At 49.8% G+C, this 20000-nt stretch overlaps 1 protein-coding gene across 1 annotated transcript in view; it reads right to left on the bottom strand.

Moving 5' to 3' along the window:
- dnah9 (dynein, axonemal, heavy chain 9) overlaps positions 1-20000 on the bottom strand; it is a 76439-nt gene that overhangs the window by 5555 nt on the left and 50884 nt on the right. The window contains 17 exon segments of the mRNA NM_001366550.1: positions 142-369; positions 2601-2728; positions 2819-2967; positions 4684-4877; positions 5859-5981; positions 6116-6286; positions 6515-6655; positions 8235-8399; positions 9929-10133; positions 10602-10724; positions 10880-11109; positions 12827-13015; positions 13102-13221; positions 14066-14491; positions 14690-14950; positions 19134-19367; positions 19501-19662. Coding sequence (NP_001353479.1) covers positions 142-369; positions 2601-2728; positions 2819-2967; positions 4684-4877; positions 5859-5981; positions 6116-6286; positions 6515-6655; positions 8235-8399; positions 9929-10133; positions 10602-10724; positions 10880-11109; positions 12827-13015; positions 13102-13221; positions 14066-14491; positions 14690-14950; positions 19134-19367; positions 19501-19662 — 3249 coding nt within the window.

Here is a 20000-nt window from a genome sequence, read left to right on the forward strand (position 1 = left end):
AAATGACAGCTCAGAGAGACGACACTAATGCTTTGTTTTACAAATCATCCTGAGATTAAATGTTAGCATGCTCTACATGAATAGGGCATAGGGGATAACTGGAGCACAGTAGAACACAGCCAGGAACTCTGCTGTGTGTACCTGTGTGAAGTTGTCCAGGGCCTTGTGCAGGTTGGCGTGCATGCCCGTGGGCGGCTCGTTGGTGATCTTGATGGCGTTCTCCAGGATGCCCTGCGGGATGATGTGGCCGTCGGGTGAGGAGGACGGCTCTGCGCTCATGAACACACGGAAGTCCTGATGGCTGCCCTCCGCATGCTGCTCCAGCTTCTTCTCCAGAGAGCCCAGCCACTTCGCCACCAGGTGGATATTCTGCACACACACACACACACACACACACACACACACACACACACACACACACACACACCATAACACACACCTCAGTTTTTCTGCAGCACACACACACCATAACACACACACACACACACACACACACACACTAAAGCATAACACTGAGAGAAACACAGCAGACCATCACCTCCTAATGTTCAGATCAGAGAATATCACGTGTGTGTGTGTGAGCACGCTGCAGAACAACTGAGGTGTGTGTTATGGTGTGTGTGTGTGTGTGTGTGTAGGCTGACAGTAGAGTTCTGCTCCTCTTGTTCTGTTCACACACATCAGGCTGTTTCTGGAGCTCAGACGGCTGTAATGAGTCTCTAAAAGCTTCAGTCCCGCTGAGATTCTGCTGCACACACACACACACACACACACGCACACACACAGTCTGCAGGTAAGGCAGTAGTTGTGGACCTCATCCTCTTGCTGTGGCTGTAGGCTGGCGCTGGTCCAGCAGTGTTCAGCAGTGTTGTGTGGCTGTGAGGATGACGGTGGTGCTCGTGTGCAGTCGGTCTCGCAGGATCCTCCTTCAGCTGGAGAGCACTGAAGCTGATAATGTGCTGTATAACGGCGGCTGGGCGCTGCACACTGCTCTAGAAAGTCATTACAGTTAAAGCGGATGCTGGCAGGCGTCTGCGTCCCCGAGCGCTCCACCGTGGGGCTGAAGGAGTCTGGCTCCAGCATTAGCTCTGATTGGCTCTGCAGTGATGGGTTCTGCATCTGTGGAGTCGTGAGCTGCAGGATAATCAACCTTCACTGGAGGAGAAGATGAGGATGAGGATCTCTGGAGCTCTGATCGAGATGTTCATGCAGAGGCAGTGAGACTGTGTGCTTCAGCTGATGACCGAGAGCTCTCTCTGCTTCATCCTGTCAGCAAACCCATCAGTGGCGTCCCAAAAGACACACTCGTGCACTGAAACACTCGGCGGCAGTGTGGTTTACTAATGAAACACCAGTGTTACTTTACTAATCAGACTGTTTCCCACACAGTGTTTAACGCTTGCCAAAATACTCCAAATACAAGACCAAACTACATGTAGCAGCTGTCAGGAGCAGAACCACAGGAGGAGCACAGTCCCTTATGCAGGAGCATTCACTTCACCATCCAAAAGAAATCAAGAAATACAGCCCCTCCCCTTCATCAGTAGCCCCTCCCATTCACCAGCAGCTTCTCCTCATTCATCAGTAGCTCCCCCCATTATGCAGTAGCCCCTCCCACTCACCACCAGCTCCTCCCCATTCATCAGTTTCCCCTCCCCTGCATCTATAGCCCATCCCATTCGCCAGTAGTCCCTCCCATTCATCAGTAGCTCCTCCCATTTATCAGCAGCTCCTCCCCATTCATCAGTAGCCACCCCCCCATCATCCGGATATTTGTAACGGGATTTACATATGTGTGTTCAGTGTTCAGAGTGTGTGAATGCAGCACTGACACTGTTTAGGGTGTGGAGTAGTGCTCGAGTGTGTGATTTGGGACACACTGATGGTGACGGTGCTCAGGTGTCTGCAGGCGCTCAGTGATGCTGCATGATCATGTGGACGGACTGCGAGAAGAGCATCTGCACTCACACTGATGTGCTGTATTGATCAGTGCTGTGTGTGTGTGTGTGTGTGTGTGTGTGTGTGTGTGTGTGTGTGTGTGTGTGTGTGTGTGTGATGGACTCATTAGTGCAGTGGTGTTGTGCTGCTGCGGGACGATCCTCTCAGCAGGACATTAGTCAGACAGCGCCACACATTTACTCCAGCATTTAAGAGCTGATGTATAGCTACCGTCACACACACACACACACTCACACACACACACACACACACACACACCGCCTGTAGTCCACAGGGAGCGTGTTCACCACAGGAATGATGGGTAAAGCTGCTGAACATTAGCGTGCTAACTGAGCTGAGCACACACTGAGCTGTAGACGAGCTGCACACACACACACACACACACACCATCACTGATCAGTCCTGGGTAATGTTCAGAGATCCGCTGTGTGAACTGTGGGCTGGTGCTGAGCGGTTCTGTATCAGCTGTTCATGTGCAGCAGCAGTGTTGGGGATGAGCAGCACCTGGACTCACTACTCTTGATCAGGGGCTGCTGTGTGTACATCACCTGTTCACCTGGTCTCGTCAGAAGTCCTCCTTACTGTCATTTGAACAGATGACCCAGATCAGCTATAACGGGTCATTGAGCAGCTGTGTTTACCTGCAGGATGACCCAGTGTCCCTCTCGGGCTGCCGTATCCAGAGCCTGCTCCGCCACCACCTCCTGCCCCTGACCCAGAGACACGTTGTGGAAGTTCCTGTTGTCAAAGGTGTATCCCAGCTTCCTTCCTGTGGGCGGAGTCAGAGAGCAGAACACTTAGGCGGGTTAGAGTGTGTGTGTGTGTGTGTGTGTGAGTTTGTGTGTGTGTGTGTGTGTACCATGTTTCTCCACATCCTTCAGCGGGTCGACTCCAGGAGACAGGATGAAGAACATGGGTGTAGCGGATCCAGACTCCTCATAGGACACAGAGAAATCCAGAGAGCGACCCGTCACATACGCACTGCCCAGCTTCTCCTCCACAAAATCCCTGCAGGAGACAAACAACACAACACACAGATTACACAACACAACACAACACAACACACAGATTACACAACACAACACACAGATTACACAACACAACACAACACACAGATTACACAACTCAACACACAGATTACACAAAGCAACACACAGATTACACAACACAACTCAACACACAGATTACACAACACAACTCAACACACAGATTACACAACTCAACACACAGATTACACAACACAACTCAACACACAGATTACACAACACAACACACAGATTACACAACACAACACACAGATTACACAACACAACACACAGATTACACAACACAACACACAGATTACACAACTCAACACAGCGGGTTATGAGGGTTATGGGGCGGCTGTACACACTGGCTGTCAGGCGATACAGAACAGCTCTCCACTGTCTGATGACTGATCAATACAGGATTAGGGTTGCCAGATCCGCTATGAATAACAGGGTATATACAGGGATCAGAGAGGGGAATTCAACACCTCTGAAGGCTTTTTAAGACACTTTGCGTATTTTAGACCTCATCACCACTTTAGGCTTCAACCAGTAGAATTGGTGACAGTAAAGCAGGCAGCACCTGAAGAAGAGCAGGAGTAACAGTGCTGTCTTAGTTACAGTACACAAAGCCAAATCTAGCAGGATTACCTCCATTTCAGGAACTACACAGCTGCAATGTGTCTATATATGAAATATTTCTGGACTATGCGGCTGGTGATCATGCTCTCCATCGTATCCTGACTGTGTGTTGCATTCTACACTTTTATTGACAGAAATGTGTTCCTGTAGACAGTGCCTGAGCATTTATGCGTTGCTGATTTGCTTGTATTTATGAAGAACACGTTTCTTTAAGCTGATGGGACTGTTAATGGTAATGATTGAGGCTGTGTTAAGATCTTTCTCTCTCTTTCATAACTTTAGTTACTGTATTTCTCTTCAGTGACCCAGCTGCTGTATCCTGTATGAATAAACTGCACACTAAGACCTGCATCTGCACATATTAAAGGCTCAGTTCACTCAAACATGAAGATCCGCTCACTGCTCACTCTCCCTCAGCTCTGCCCAAACCTGCATCAGTTTCTTTCGTCTGTTGAACACTGAATATAAGCTCAGACCGCAGCAGACACTACAGAGCTCAGCGGTGACTGTCTCCAGCATTCTTCAGACGATCTTCACTTGTGTTCACAGAAGAAAGAAACTCAGACAGGTTTGGACCGAGTGTCAGAGGAGCAACTGATGGCAGATCAGGCTGAACTGTGTCTTTAATAAACCCATAACCTGGATCCTTTCAGCCCACAGACGCTTCATGATGCTCATGATGAGTGGAGGTGTGTTCAATCACAGAGCGTAACGAGGGTGATACAACATGAGTGACCATGACGTCATCCGTCATAATATCAGGAGTGAACACAGCCGTCGTGTGTGTGTGTGTGTGTGTGTGTGTAAGAGTGTGTGTGTGTGTATGGGTGTTTCCCAGTACTGGGTTGGGGCTGGAAGGGCATCCGCTGTGTAAAACATATGGTGGGATAGTTGGCGGTTCATTCCACTGAAGGAGAATGAATGGTGGTGCACTGGGGATGGGCTGTCGGCCTGTTGTAGCTTTACTGGGGAAATGCAGAGCTGTTTAGGGATGTAGGAGAACAGCACAGTGTTACAGTGAGCTTAAGCCCCCGCGGACCCCCTGATGTCTGACCGGACGGCGTAGGTCATCCTGTCGGGCCGCAGCGCCCTCATCATGCACAGCCGCTGCAGCGCCGTCTTGCTCTTCCACTCCTGAGGAAACTTCTCTTTCTCCGGACACTCCGACTCGGAGAACTTCTTCCAGCGTTTAGCAGAGCCCTCGATGTCCCGGTCCAGGTTATGGAACTCCTCCATGGTGCTGAGAGCCTGCAACACACATCAGCCTTACATTACTGAGGAGAATCAGCCACACCTGCAGGCACATGAGGAGCACCTGCTGCTCCCTCTGCGCTCAGCGGTGTGTGCGTGCATGTGTGTGCGTGTGTGTGTGTATGTGTGTGTGTGTGTGTGTGTGTGCGTGTGTGTGTGTGCGTGCGCTGAGCGGAGCCCGTCTCTGACCCCGCAGCTCTTCATCAATAATACAGCTGTGTGCTGCTGAGTGGACGGTGTGCAGAGCAGGACAGGAGCGCTCGTCCCCACTCCACCAAGAGTTCAGATGAAGCTCTCTGTGCTCAGACTGCGGAGTGTAGAGCAGCTGATGCGCACGCGCTGAGTCAGCGGAGGATCTCCTGCTCATCACAACAAGAGCTCACAATCCCAGAAACACAGCACACGAGCACTGACCTCAGATCAGATCTACATGAGCAGCGCTGACAGTGGAGGAGGGACAGATCTGAGCGCACACACACACACACAGTTTAAAATATGGATGTGTCAGTAAAGGACAGTGTGCTCATCACTTCACTATAGTGAGCTGTCTCCGCAGTGGAGGCTGACACTTATGCAGGAGGATAATGAGATGCGACCACTGGAGTCTTCTGTTGTCCTATTGTAATTAGAGGCGGAGCTTCAATTTCTCCAAGGTCAATTGATTGGATGTTGGAGGTTTGCTATTGGTGGATCTTATGTGAGTGAAAGGGTGACTCCGCCCTCATGTCAGTAAACACCAATCAGAAGCGAAATATTGAGTAGGGGCGGAGCTTTCTGTTGATCATAGCAAACTAACAGTAAGGTATTGGACAGCAGGCGGACGTCAACACCTGGAGGATGAGTGTGTGAACAGCGCAGTGAACACACTCACACACTCACACACACACTGTACGCTCAGGAAAGAGTTGGAGCGCTCAGTCCAGTCTGTGACAGTTTAACAGGAGTCGCGAGCACAGCCAATCACACGCCAGCACTCACTTTAATCCCGCCCCAGGAGTGGTTGGACAGGAAGTCGACAGGTGAGATGAGTCCGGGCTGCACGGGGTAGCGGAGCAGGAAGTCCAGCTCATGAGGACTGATCTCTCTGTTCATCAGCAGCACCTGCACACACACACACACACACACACACACACACACACAGCACACACACACACACACACACACACACACACACACAGCACAGGTGTGTTAGCAGTGTTAGCTCAGCGCTAGCTCTCAGCAGCGTATCATCTCACCTGGAAGGCCAGCTGTGCGGTGTAGGTGAGTTTGTCGCACTCGAAGAGCCCGCGGGTTGTGTACTGGAACACACACCAGGTGATGCTGTCGATCAGGTTACACACACGCTGCTTCAGGCTCTCGTCCGGCTCCGCTTTCTGCACCGCTTTCTGGAACACCACACTGAACGCCTGCACACACACACACACACACACACACACACACACTGTGTCTATGTCTGTGTGTTGGAGCTGTGTATTGATCAGCCGTAAGGGTCCGTCAGGCTTGATCAGCTGTGGTTATTGATTACTGAACGCTCCATCAGTGTATTCATGAACACCTTTGATCATTAGTGTTTGATCAGCAGTGTGTGTGTCGGTGTTCAGGTGAGCTGCAGCAGGTGTGTGTGAGTGTGTTACCTTCAGGGAGAACTGGTACATGGGGTGTATTTTATTGAGATCGTTCATGATGAAGTAGAGCAGTGAAGCTCGAGCCGCCGCTGGACGATAGTGCTCTCTAGCGTCATTAATGTCTGTCTCTGTGCCCTTCGCCTCTTTCACCTGCACACACACACACACACACACACACACACACACACACACACACAGACACATCATAAACTGTATTCACTATTAAATTCAGTATCTTCAGTGAGTGTGTGCAGCGTCTGCATGAGTGTACTGTTTTCATATCAAATTTCAATTAAATAAACGCTGCACAATCCTTCAGAAGAACAGAAATGATCACATGCACTGAGATTTTCAACAAACGAATAATTGATGGCGTTTTTTGATATTTACAAAGGATATTTACCGGCCACTTTATTAGGTACACCTCACTAGTCCCGGGTCAGACCCCTTTAGCCTTCACAACTGCCTTAATCCTCGCTGTTGTAGATACAACAAGCTACTGGAAATATTCCTCAGAGATGTTGCTCCATATTGTCATGATAGCATCACACAGTTGCTGCAGATTTGTCGGCTGCACATCCATGATGCCAATCTCCCGTTCCACCACATCCCAAAGCTGCTCTATTGGATTGAGCTCTGGTGACTGTGGAGGCCATTTGAGTACAGTGAACTCATCGTCATGTTCAGCAGTCTGAGATGATTGAGCTTTATGACATGCTGCGTTATCCTGCTGGAAGTAGCCATCAGAAGATGGAGACACTGTGCTCATAAAGGGATGGACATGGTCAGCAGCAATACTCAGGTAGGCTGTGGCGTTGATGCTCAATTGGTACTAATGGACCCAAAGAAAATCTCCCCCACACCATTACACCACCACCACCAGCCTGAACCGCTGATACAAGGCAGGATGATCCATGCTTTCATGCTGTCTGAGCCGAGCATCTGAATGTGTCAGCAGAAATGGAGACTCATCAGAGCAGCAACGTTTCTCCAATCTTCTATTGTCCAGTTTTGGTGAGTCTGTGTGAATTGTAGCCTCAGTTTCCTGTTCTTAGCTGACAGGAGCGGCACCCGGTGTGCTCTTCTTCTGCTGTAGCCCATCCGCCTCAAGGTTGGACGTGTTGTGTGTTCAGAGATGCTCTTCTGCAGAGCTCGGTTGTATCGAGTGCTTATTTGAGTTACTGTTGCCTTTCTATCAGCTGGAACCAGTCTGGCCATTCTCCTCTGACCTCTGGCCTCATCAACAAGGCATTTGCGCCCACAGAACTGCCGCTCACTGGAGATTTCCTCTTTGTCGGAGCATTCTCTGTAAACCCTAGAGATGGTTGTGCGTGAAAATCCCAGTAGATCAGCAGTTTCTGAAATACTCAGAGCAGCCCGTCTGGCAGCAACAACCATGCCACGATCAGAGTCTCTTAAATCCCCTTTCTTCCCCATTCTGAAGCTCGCTTTGAACTGCAGCAGATCCTCTTGATCATGTCTACATGCCTAAATGCAGTGAGCTGCTGCCATGTGATTGGCTGATTAGAAATCTGTGTTAACCAGCAGCTGGACAGGTGTACCTAATAAAGTGGCCGGTGTGTGTATATATGCTCTGTATTTTACTGTAGTTAGTGATAACAGCAGCAGTGTGCAGGTCAGTGTGTTGTGTGCTGAGCTGTCTGTCTCTCTGTCAGCTGTACGTCTCATTATGTGTGAATGTGGCACCGCTGAAAACACACACACACACCTTGCGCTCGATCTCGGCCGCTGTGCATTTGGTAGTCTCCAGGTTCTCCACCAGCTCGATGTCTCCCAGGAAGTTCCCGGAGGCCGAGGACAAGCGGGAGAGCAGGTTATCCTCCAGAGTCTTCAAGGTGATCTTAAAGCCATTCTGCTGCTTCGTGAGGTTCAACTACAGAGAGAGAGAGAGATGGAGAGAGAGAGATGGAGAGAGAGAGATGGAGAGAGAGATGGAGAGAGAGATGGAGAGAGAGATGGAGAGAGAGATGGAGAGACACAGAGCTGATGATCCAGGAGAACAGCAGGCCGATCAGAACATCACTGATCAATACAGGAGCATTAGCAGATTAGCTGACTTCAAAACCACTGAGCTGAGGGGAGCACACTGCCAGAGCTGAGGGTCCCTTTCCCACAGTCTGACACACACACACACACACACACACACACACACACACACACACACACACACACACACACACACACACACACACTCACACACACACACACACACACACACACAAACACACACACACAGTAAAGTTTGATGAAATGGTGGCGCAGAGAGAGCGGTGACCTTCATCATTGAGGAGGAGCGCAGGTGTGTGAGAAGGTCTAACCAGTAACCAGTCAGTCATAAATGAACACACACACACACACACACACACACACACACTCCGCCAGCTTCTGTGTTTTTAATTATCACAATCTGGAAAACAAACAATTAAGCAGGCGGCGGACGCAGAGCTGGCCAGTTCAGCACAGTAATTACAGCGGAGAAGCTGCTCATTACACACACACACACACACACACACACACACACACACACACACACACACACACACACACACACACACACACACACACACACACACACTGTGCTGCAGAAAGGAGAAAGCGCCTGGTGTGTTCACTGTAATTATGCTGGGTTAGAGCAGCAGGGAGATATAAACACGGCGCGCGCGCGTGTGTGTGTGTGTGTGTGTGAGCGGCGGGCGCTCAGGGATGTCACGCTTCCTTTATTAATGGAGAAGAGCACAGTTGCTGGTGTGTATCTCATTAATCAGGCTTCATTAGGAGCGTGTCCACATCAGAGTATCGCCACGCTCCCGTCTGCTGTCAGCGCTCCTCAGGTGTGTGTTCATCTCTACACCAGTGAAGAGCAGGAAGAGGAACACGAGACCAGCGGAGACGAGATGGAGGAAACTGAACAGCCTCTCACTGATCTCATATTCCTGCAGTTTGACTTCAGTTTACAGGGAGAGAAGCAGACTCTGAGCTCATCAGCGGCCGCAGGAACACACGCTGCTCTGACTGACTACAGAACAGACGCCTGCGGCCCACCACTGCCTGATCACCTCATGAAGAGCTGAACACTACACAACAACCAGCCAAACATGATGCAAAGACAACAGAAATGAGTGATGAAAGCTGATGTTTAACAGTGTGTCGGACAGAACTCTCCGCTAGACCTGTGTGGGAAATGATGCAGGGCTGGCAGGAGGGTTACTGATACTGCAGGGGTCGAGCTCTGCTGGACTCTTCCGGCTCATGACATACACGTGTGTTATGCTAATATGATGCATCGGCCATTATAAATAAACACTGAGTGTGTGTGTGTGTGTGTGTGTGTGTGTGTGTGCGTGTGTGTGTGTGTTAATCTCTCTGATTGGCCATTATAAGTGTGTGTGTCCATCTGCGCACCTTCAGCTCCTCCAGGTCGGGTCTCTCCATGCTGACCACCGCCGCCAGCAGCTGGTCCTCCAGGCCGTCCCGCGTCACCGTGAAGTTGACCAGTGTGCACTGCGCCTGCAGCTCCGGCTGGTAGTGCGGGTTGGCCAGTTTGGTGTGCAGGATGAGCCGGAAGCTGGGGTTATACTCACACTCCTTATCCCCGATCTTTATACAGCTGTCAAACACAGGAGACCAGTTACTGACTGCAGATCAGCGGGACACACTGCAGCGTCTCACACACACACACACACACACACACACACGAGAGTCAGCTGATAACACTGGACTCATGTACAGCTGAGGCGGTCACTGGACAGAACTCTGCACTCTTCAGACACTGCTCACACATCAGCAGAACCCAAGCCTCATCTGAGGGACAGTTAGACACAGTGGCGGCTCGTTTCTGTGCTGATGTTCTGTTAATGAGGGAGAACAGTCATCCAGAAGCTCAGCATGTGCAGAATCTCACAGCTATCCCCAACACCAGCTGTGTTCAGGGTTCTGTGTGTGTGTGTGTGTGTGTGTGTGTGTGTGTGTGCATGAGCCGTCATTCCTGACTGAAACACAGCTACAGCGGCGTCTGTACTGTAGTGAAGTGTGTGTGTGTGGAACACTGAGCTCTGTCTGCTCCTCACGCTCTCACCGGCCTTTCTTGATAGTTTCCCGTCCCAGAAGCGGCCCGAGCACCGGATCCACAGACTCCTCTAGATTCTCAATCAGGACCACCTCACCCACCGACAGAGCTCTCTCGATGGAGTCCAGATACCTGTGAGAACACACACACACACACACACACACACACACACACACACACGCACACACACACACACACACACACAGACAGATGTATATTCGGTGTAAAGGGTATATAAGTAAGTGTGTGCGTGTGTGTGTGTGTGTGTGTGTGTGTGTGTGTTGTACCCCCTCTGGCCGATGCGGATGATGCGCAGCCGCTCTGCATATCTGTTGCGGATCCACTGGACCCCCTGGAGCTGCGGGTCCACCATGAGCGGCCAGCGCTCGCAGCTGCTGAGGATGGTGGCGTTCTCTGTGCTCATCCTGTCCGCCGGCAGACCCTCATTCTGCCACACCGCCCTATCGGCATCATCCGTCAGCATGGAGAGCGGGTCCAGACCCTCAGTGACCGGCACCTGCGGGTGTTCACACGTGTGTTAGCGGTGATCGCCAGTGTTAGCGCTGCTTTAGCTTGGTCAGGGTGATCTCCCGACTGCAGCACAGAGACACTGGGAAATCTCTGTAGACTGATGGCATTTCCTGCTGTTCAGCCTCATCATCTTCAAATATGAGCAGAATCAGCTGTTCTGTCCTCACTGTAGACATTACGCTAGAGAATCACTCACACCAGCGCTACAGTGACGTGTGTGAATGAGTTCTGCTGTTCTGATGTCAGCTGCAGATGGGATTGAGTGGCGGAAGAAAGTAGTTCCTCATACTAAAGGGTTTTCAGACTCTCTGTGTTTGATTTTTCTGTTTTAAATCCACGATTATTCCGTCTAACTGTTGTATAAATGCCGTATTACACAAGTAACAGTGCCTTATGGCTGAATATCGGCACTGCTGGGACACTAAGGCACTCAGCCTTCAGCCCCGAACCAACGCACGCCTCCCCCCAGTGCTGATATACAGTCATACCACACTGCTGCGTACTATACACATATATATATATATCCAGGGTTCATACATGTTTTTACTACTCAAACTCCATGACGTTTCCAAGACTTTTCCAGAACTTTTAAGCACATTTCTAGATGTAATGTTTGATGTAGTGTCTACATGTACAAGATAAATAATAAGAAAAACTCAGACGTCCAGATTTATTACGGCATATCAGAGAACACTCAGCAATCTGTTCAGCTTAACTGGGTTTATATCTCTGTACTGATGTTGATCATGCTCACATGGCACTAATATTCTGAGAGCAAGATTTGGCCAAGGACAGAACAGAAGCAGAGAACTCACCTATAATCTAGTGACGGCAGCACAATATATGTACTTCAGCATGGATATTGGATGTGTGCATCTGCAATAGTCACACCACAGGATATGCAGTGGCGGGATTATAGGTTAATATAGAGTTTAATCAGTAACAGTTCATCATCTGCATGCTTTTCTAAAGAGACGGCTCATCCAAAACGGACATTTTCATTACAGCCTTCACTTGCTGCAAACATTTATGAGTTTGGTTTGTTTGTGAATGAACACAGAAGAATATATCGAGTAACTGCAGTAGAGCTGAAACAGGAGAAGTGTGAGTAAAGAGTGAACACATTTCGTCTGTGAGTGAGCCGTCTCTTTAAGGCCTGTGCCTGTGTGAACATTTCATATTTCAGTGTTTAAAACATCCGGCCACAAGACGAAATAATCTACAGTGGAGGCTGTGCAGTGTTATTATTCAATCTCTGAACAGTGAACAGCTGAACTCTATCATTCAGCTTCATCTTGACTATAATGTATTTCTCTGCTTGTCATTTATTCGTTATATATTATTGGAGATTCACTCCTCTACAAAATCCCCTTAATCAATCCAGATAAAGCTAAAGTTAAATCATCTGCTGGAACTGTGTTCACATCTCTATATACATCACAGAAATACTGAATACCGTAATGTCAGAGTTTCCCGCAGCCCTAATTCAGCTATACGGATATCTGTTTACATCACCTTCCAAAACTTTGTGGGTTTTTCTGCTTTTCCAAAACTTATTCAGGTCTGGATAATGCCCTGTCTGAATTCCATGACTTTCCCAGGTTTTCCATGACCGGATGATTTCTGTATATATATGTGTGTGTGTGTGTGTGTGTGTGTGTGCGTGTGTGTGCGTGCGTGTGTGTGTGTGTGTATGGGCGCACCTGTAGCTGGCTCAGGTAGGGTCTCCAGCAGTGGTCCATCAGCTGCAGCCTGTAGTGTTTAGTGAAGTAGCCTAGATAGGAGACGAACGCGGTGATGAGCAGCACGTCTCCACACAGAGTCCTCTCCTGCTGCTGGAACACCTGCACCGCCTCAGCCCAGCGCACCTTCTCTAGGGACAGACCGCCCACCTGACACACACACAGGATTGTGGGATTGAGTGTGAGCATGTTTATGAGTGTGTGTGTGATTGTGTGAGAGATTGTGTGTGTCTGACCAGGCGGTTGGCGAGGGCTATGGTGCGCTCGGTGGTCTCGGCCTCCTGTTGGCACCTCAGCTTGTCCGCCGTGGCTTTCTCAAACTTGGCTGTGAGTTTGGCCAGATTCTCATTCAGCAGCTGTCAGACGACACACACACAGCACAGACACACACTGATTAACAGACTGAACACGTGTGTGTGTGTGTGTGTGTGTGTGTGTGTGTGTGTGTGTGTGTGTGTGTGTGTGTGTGTGTGCGTGTGTGTGTGTGTGTGTGAAGCTGATCTCGAGGGTTCACTCTTGTGCTGCTGGTGAGAGAGCTCGAGCGGGAGAGCAGTCAATACTGCAGCAGAGGTGCAAAGAGGACAGGAGCAGGAGGACAGGGTCACAGAAAGAGCATTCATTCATTCATTCATTCATTCATTCATTCATTCATTCATTCAATCATTCATTCATTTATTCTTATTTTCATTCATATATTCATCAGTTTGTATGTTCATTTGCATATTCATTTATTCATATATTAATTAATTCACATTTTCATTCATATATACATTCATTCATTAATATATTGATTCATATGTTCATTTGTTTATTCATTCATTGATTCATTGCTGTGGTCTGCAGTGTTTGTTCACACAGCTAGCCTGTCCTCTTATGCACTATTGTGAATACTCAACAGTCAACATCTTCCTGAACATGATCAGTCTTAATAGACGGCGTCTGTAAGTCCAGCATCTACTTGCTCATCTATTATCTGTCCATCATGGTTAGATATATGATAGTGTACTCTTTCCGCAGCAGTTGTGATTAGTAAACTGCTCTGCTGTGGTCTGCTGGAGTACTGAGGGCTCGTTCAGGGTTGTGGATGTGTGTGTCAGTGTTAAAGCACTGGAGTAGTGAGTGAGAGGATGACTCTGAGGAAGGTGAAGGTGAGCTGTGTTTATAATGCTGATCTCCTGACTCTCAGTGTTGCTCACTCACCGTGATCTTGGCCTTGATGACGGCCAGTTTCTCCTGTGCGGTGGCCAGGTCAGTGTTGGCTTTGCTCAGGGCTTGCCTCTTGGGCTCCACCTCGCAGTAAACCTCGTAGAAGCGGACGATGTTGATGACCCAGGAGCACAGGCCGGCCGCCGCGTTAGACTTGGACGCCACCAGCTCCGGCTGGAACTCGGGGTCCTGCAGGTACGGCTGGATGGCCTTCAGACAGTTCTCGTGGATGTTCTCCTTCTTGAAGGTGATCAGGGCCTCCAGGAAGGCGTCCACTTTAGCCATCATGACTTTAGCAGACTTCCAGCTGCGGTCTTTGGGCACGCGACCGCCCGGAGCTGTCAGCACCATCACTGCAGCCGTCACGTTCGTCACAGCGGACACTGGAGCCCCGAAAGACTTCAGCTCCGTCAGGTTATTCTGGAGAACACACACACACACACACACACACAGACACACACAGACACACACACACACACACACATACACACACGCACACACACACACACAATCTTCATGTATTGCTATGTTTACCCTATTGTGGCGTGTGTGCGTGTGCGTGTGTGCATGTGTGTGTGTTTGTGTGTGCGTGTGTGTGTGTGTGTGTGTGTATGAGACCTTGTTGAGTGTGTTGAGTGCCTCCTGTGCTGCTATGAGAGCAGGTTCAGCTTTAGCCAGGTCTTCTTCGCAGTCTCTCTGTTTCCTCATCACCTCCTCCGCGATGCAGGCCACCTTCTGCTCCTCCTGGTCCGCCACCGCCCGCTCGCGCTCCACCTTCTCCGTCTCCACCCCCACCACCTGGATGAGGCGGTCTGCGCTCTCGTTCTTCAGCTTCAGCTCCACCTCCTGCGCCGCCAGCTTGGCCTTCAGATCGTCCACCTGCGCACAGACACAGCAGCAGCAGCAGCTTCACACACGTCTGCAGCACAGCGCTCAGCAGCAGGAGAGGACTGCACTAGCTCATCAGAAGCTCTTTCTGGAACTGGAGCTAGTTTGTAACTACACAACACACAGCGCTCTGAATCTATTGAACGCTTCTTTCATGAACTGAACACTGAGAGATTTGGGAGGATATTGGGAGATCAGTCTTCATCATCATCGGGAGCTCCTCTCTCGCTGTCGTCTCTTTTCTGCTGTAAACATTGAGTTGGAGTGCAGTGTTGCGTTTAGAGTAAGTTCAGTGGTGCAACACTAAAATATTTAGCCATTGCGTCAATTGAAACTTGGTGTGTCTTTAAGTCACAACTAGGCTACGTTAAACTTACACACTGCTGGTGCGGCCGGCCCTGCTGCTCTGCTGAGGATCTGTCATATACAAACATTAACCTGTATGGTAAATATTCACTCCCTCACTCCCTCACTCCCTCACTCACTCCCTCACTCACTCCCTCACTCCCTCACTCACTCCCTCACTCACTCACTCACTCACTCACTCACTCACTCACTCACTCACTCCCTCACTCACTCACTCCCTCACTCACTCCCTCACTCACTCACTCCCTCACTCACTCCCTTACCCACTCCCTCACTCACTCACTCCCTCACTCCCTCCCTCCCTTCCTCACTCACTCACTCCCTCACTCACTCACTCACTCACTCCCTCACTCACTCCCTCACTCACTCCCTTACTCACTCCCTCACTCACTCACTCCCTCACTCACTCACTCCCTCCCTCACTCACTCACTCACTCACTCACTCCCTTACTCCCTCACTCCCTCACGCAATCCCTCACTCACTCCCTCACTCCCTCACTCACTCACTCATTCCCTCACTCACTCACTCCCTCACTCACTCCCTCCCTCACTCACTCCCTCCCTCCCTCACTCACTCACTCCCTCACTCCCTCCCTCCCTCCCTCCCTCCCTCCCTCACTCACTCACTCACTCACTCCCTCACTCACTCCCTCACTCACTCACTTACTCCCTCACTCACTCACTCACTCCCTCACTCACTCACTCCCTCACTCACTCACTCACTCACTCACACTCACTCTCTCACTCACTCACTCACTCACTCACTCACTCACTCACTCCCTCCCTCAATCACTCCCTCCCTCCCTCACTCACTCACTCACTTACTCACTCACTCACTCACTCACTCACTCCCTCACTCACTCCCTCACTCACTCTCTCCCTCACTAACTCAGTCCCTCACTCACTCACTCCCTCCCTCCTTCCCTCCCTCACTCCCTCACTCACTCCTTCCTTCCCTCCCTCCCTCACTCACTCCCTCACTCCCTCCCTCACTCCCTCCCTCCCTCCCTCCCTCCCTCCCTCCCTCACTCACTCACTCACTCACTACCTCACTCCCTCCCTCCATCACTCCCTCCCTCACTCCCTCCCTCACTTACTCCCTCACTCACTCCCTCCCTCACTCACTCCCTCCCTCACTCACTCACTCACTCACTCCCTCATTCGTTCAATCATTTTCTTGTCAGCTTAGTCCCTTTACTAATCAGGGGTTGCCACAGCGGAATGAACTGCCAACTTATCCAGCATATGTTTTACGCAGCGGATTCCCTTCCAGCTGCAACAAAGTATTGGGAAACACCCATACACACTTATTCACACACACACACTCATACACTACGGCCAGTGTAGTTGATCAGTTCCCCTATAGCGCATGTGTTTGGACTGTGGGGGAAACCGGAGCACCCGGAGGAAACTTACGCCAACACAGGGAGAATATGCAAACTCCAAGCTCAAACCAGCGGCCTTCTTGCTGTGAGGGGATTGTACCCACTGCGCCAGCGTGATGCTCTTCTGGATCCTCTATGGTGTGTTCTGTAGAGTGTCTCTCTGATGGCTGATGCTGCTCTCAGCTCATTGCGTCAGCCGCTGCAGTGAATAACACACTCTGCTGTTCCTCAGTCGCATTAGTGATGATATCAGAGCAGCTGTAATTGATAGATGCCGATCACTGCAGGCAGGAGGCTCAGTGCAGAGATATGCGGATCAGGCTCTTTATTAAACAGCTTCTGTGTTTATATCTGTGTGTGTGTGTGTGTGTGTGTGTGTGTCATCATGGATTATGCTTCTGGAAGCCCATCAGCAGAGGGAATGAGTGGAGTACGCAATCAGCTGAAAACTGCTGTCAGAAACAATCCCAGACAACACCGGCCAGAGCAGCAATCCCACAATGCTCTGCACTCGTCCTCCTTTCTGCTGATTATGGTGCAGAAGAGCAGCGGGCCGCGTGCTGAGCCCTGTGGAGCGCCGCCGTCAGGCCGTAATTAAGCTGATGAGCAGGAGCTGGAGCTGACGGAGGGCTAATTGGCCAGAGAGGCGGTGAGGAGCGCTCCGGGCTCCGGCTGAAGATGCTCCTGCGGCTCTAATGAAGCTCTTCAGACACTCCACGGCTGATGTTCTGCTGGAGACACTGCAGATCTTCCTGAAGAGAGCGCTTGAGAGGACGCTGACGTGAGGATGCTTCATCTCCATGAGCAGCGCCAGCTCCACCTCACAATTAGCACATGATAACCCTCTGCCTCATTAGCCCAGCGCTACTGACGAGCTCTACTGTTCTGTGATCAGACACTACACAGATCTGCAGCTCGTACAGCACAGCGCCGTACTCTATATCTGCTGGATGAATGATATACATATACAGCTGGAGTCAGAATTATTCACCCCCTGTCCATCTTCTGTCTTTCTCCAGTGTTCCCCTCATGATGTTTCTCAGATTCAGCAGTTGTTCTCAGTGTTTCCTCTAATATCTGTTCTTCTGGAGAAAGTCTGATTAGTTTTATTTGGGCTAGAATAAAGCAGTGTTTAATAGTGTTAAAGTCATGTTAAGCTCAATATTATTCACCCCTTCAGCAATATTAGTGTTGGATTGTCTCCAGAACAAACCACTGTTATACAATGACTTGCCTAATTACCCTAACTTTACCCTCATTACCCTAGTGAAGCCTTTACATGTCACTGTAAGCTGAACACTAGTGTCTTGAAGAAGATCTAGTCTAATATTATGTGCTGTCATCATGATGAAGAGGAAACACATCAGCTATTAGAGATGAGTTATTAACACTGTTATGAGCAGAGATGTGCTGGAGTAATCTGCTCTCCACTACACAGAAATTAAAGGAAAAATAAACATTACACATATAGCATTCCTGTATAGCATTAGTGTGTGTGTGTGTGTGTGTGTGTGTGTGTTCCACATTAAAACTCCTCCTACAGTAAACAGCAGTGTAAACCTGGAGTTATGATCCAGCAGGATCCCCTGAAGCACATCATCACTGCAGTGAAGGACAAACACATCATCATCATCATCAGTCAGAGGAGCGTGTGTGCGTGTGTGTGTGTGAGTGTGTGTCTGCAGCCTCCGCTGCTGGCATGTAAAAGACTCCCGCCGGCTCCTTAATGTGTTTCATTCACACTGAAGAGCAGCTCTTAATGAAGAGTGTGTGTGTGTGTGTGTGTGTGTGTGTGTGTGTGTATGTGTGTGTGTGTGTGTGTGTGTGTGTGTGTGTGTTGACCACTCAAAACAGAAATGAGCTAATGGCGCATGAATGTATGGCTTGAGAATTAATCTAGCAGAGTAATGCTTTTAATGCTGGAGCACACACACACACACACACACACAAACACACACACACACACACACACACACACACACACCAGCAGCAGCAGTGTCTCACCCCCCACCCCGCTGAATGTGTTTAGCTGTAAAGGGACTCTTCTGTCTTGGTTTACTCTGCTTTACTCTGGCTTCACCTTCATCAGTCTCCTCCTGTTCAGCACTGAAGCAGATATTCAGAAGAATGTTCTCGCTGCATCACTGACGTCAGCAGTGTTTGACTTTTGCTAAAGTTCTTCTTTTGTGTTCAACAGAGGAAAGAAGCTCATACAGGTTTGGAAACGCTTGACAGAGTAAACAGAGAGCACATTTGAATGTTTGTGTGAACTCTGACCCCTGAAGGACATCAGTGACGCTTCAGAGAAGAGCTCTGAGTGCTCCAGTACAGGGCAGATCCTGACTGATTCTGCTCTTACTGTACTATTATTATTATTGTTCATGATTATATGCACACACACACACACACACACACACACAGACCTGAGCGGTGGTGCTGTTCAGCTTCTCCAGGCCGTTCTCCAGCCTCTCCATCTTGGACTGTAGGTCTCTCTTCTTGAGCGCCAGCAGGTTGCCGTACAGCTTGATCTGCTCCAGGAAGGATTTGGGAGTGGTGTAGTTGTACCGGCGCTCGTTCAGCAGGTAGTCTCTGGAGGTTTTGTTGACGCTCACGTGCACGTAGGCCATGAACTTACTCACCGGCTCCTTCAGCTCGGGCTGGACACAGAGGAACACGGGGCAGCCCAGACATGAAGCCTCATCTGATCACGCTCAACCACAGCACACACACCTCAAAGTGTGTGACGAGCTGAGGGAATCAGTGTGTGTGTGTGTGTGTGTGTGTGTGTACCTGTATGTGCTCCAGGTCCTGCAGGAAGCGCAGACTGACGGACTCCAGCGCCTCCTGTGGCCACTCGTGGAACCAGTCGATGGCGGTGCAGTTGACGATGGCTGGAAACTTGCGGCTGCGGACCCTGAGTTTGTTCCCCACCGGAGAGAAGCAGAGCGCCACCTGCAGGAGCACACCTAATATTAATCTGAAGGTTCAGTTTGATCACCTGAGCCACCTTAACCATGGCTACAACCCCAGTCTGAGTCTCCCGTGCTCATATTGATGGATCAGCCAAGAGAAAACAACATCAGCAATACAGCAGAGCCGCTGTGAATCAGACCCTGCACTGCCAGCTCTGACTGATCCAGTCATCAGGTCATCAGGTCAGTATCTCTATAGTGTGATGTTCAGCAGCGGTTATTAAGAGACTAACGTTTTCATTTTAAGACTGACAGAATGTCAGAATGTTTCATGACAGAAACACCAGGATAAAGCCATTCATCAGATGTAGTTTCAGC

This window comes from Danio rerio, chromosome 12 (genome assembly GCF_052040795.2).
Source record: "Danio rerio strain M-AB ecotype USA chromosome 12, GRCz13ab, whole genome shotgun sequence".
NCBI lineage: Eukaryota > Metazoa > Chordata > Actinopteri > Cypriniformes > Danionidae > Danio > Danio rerio.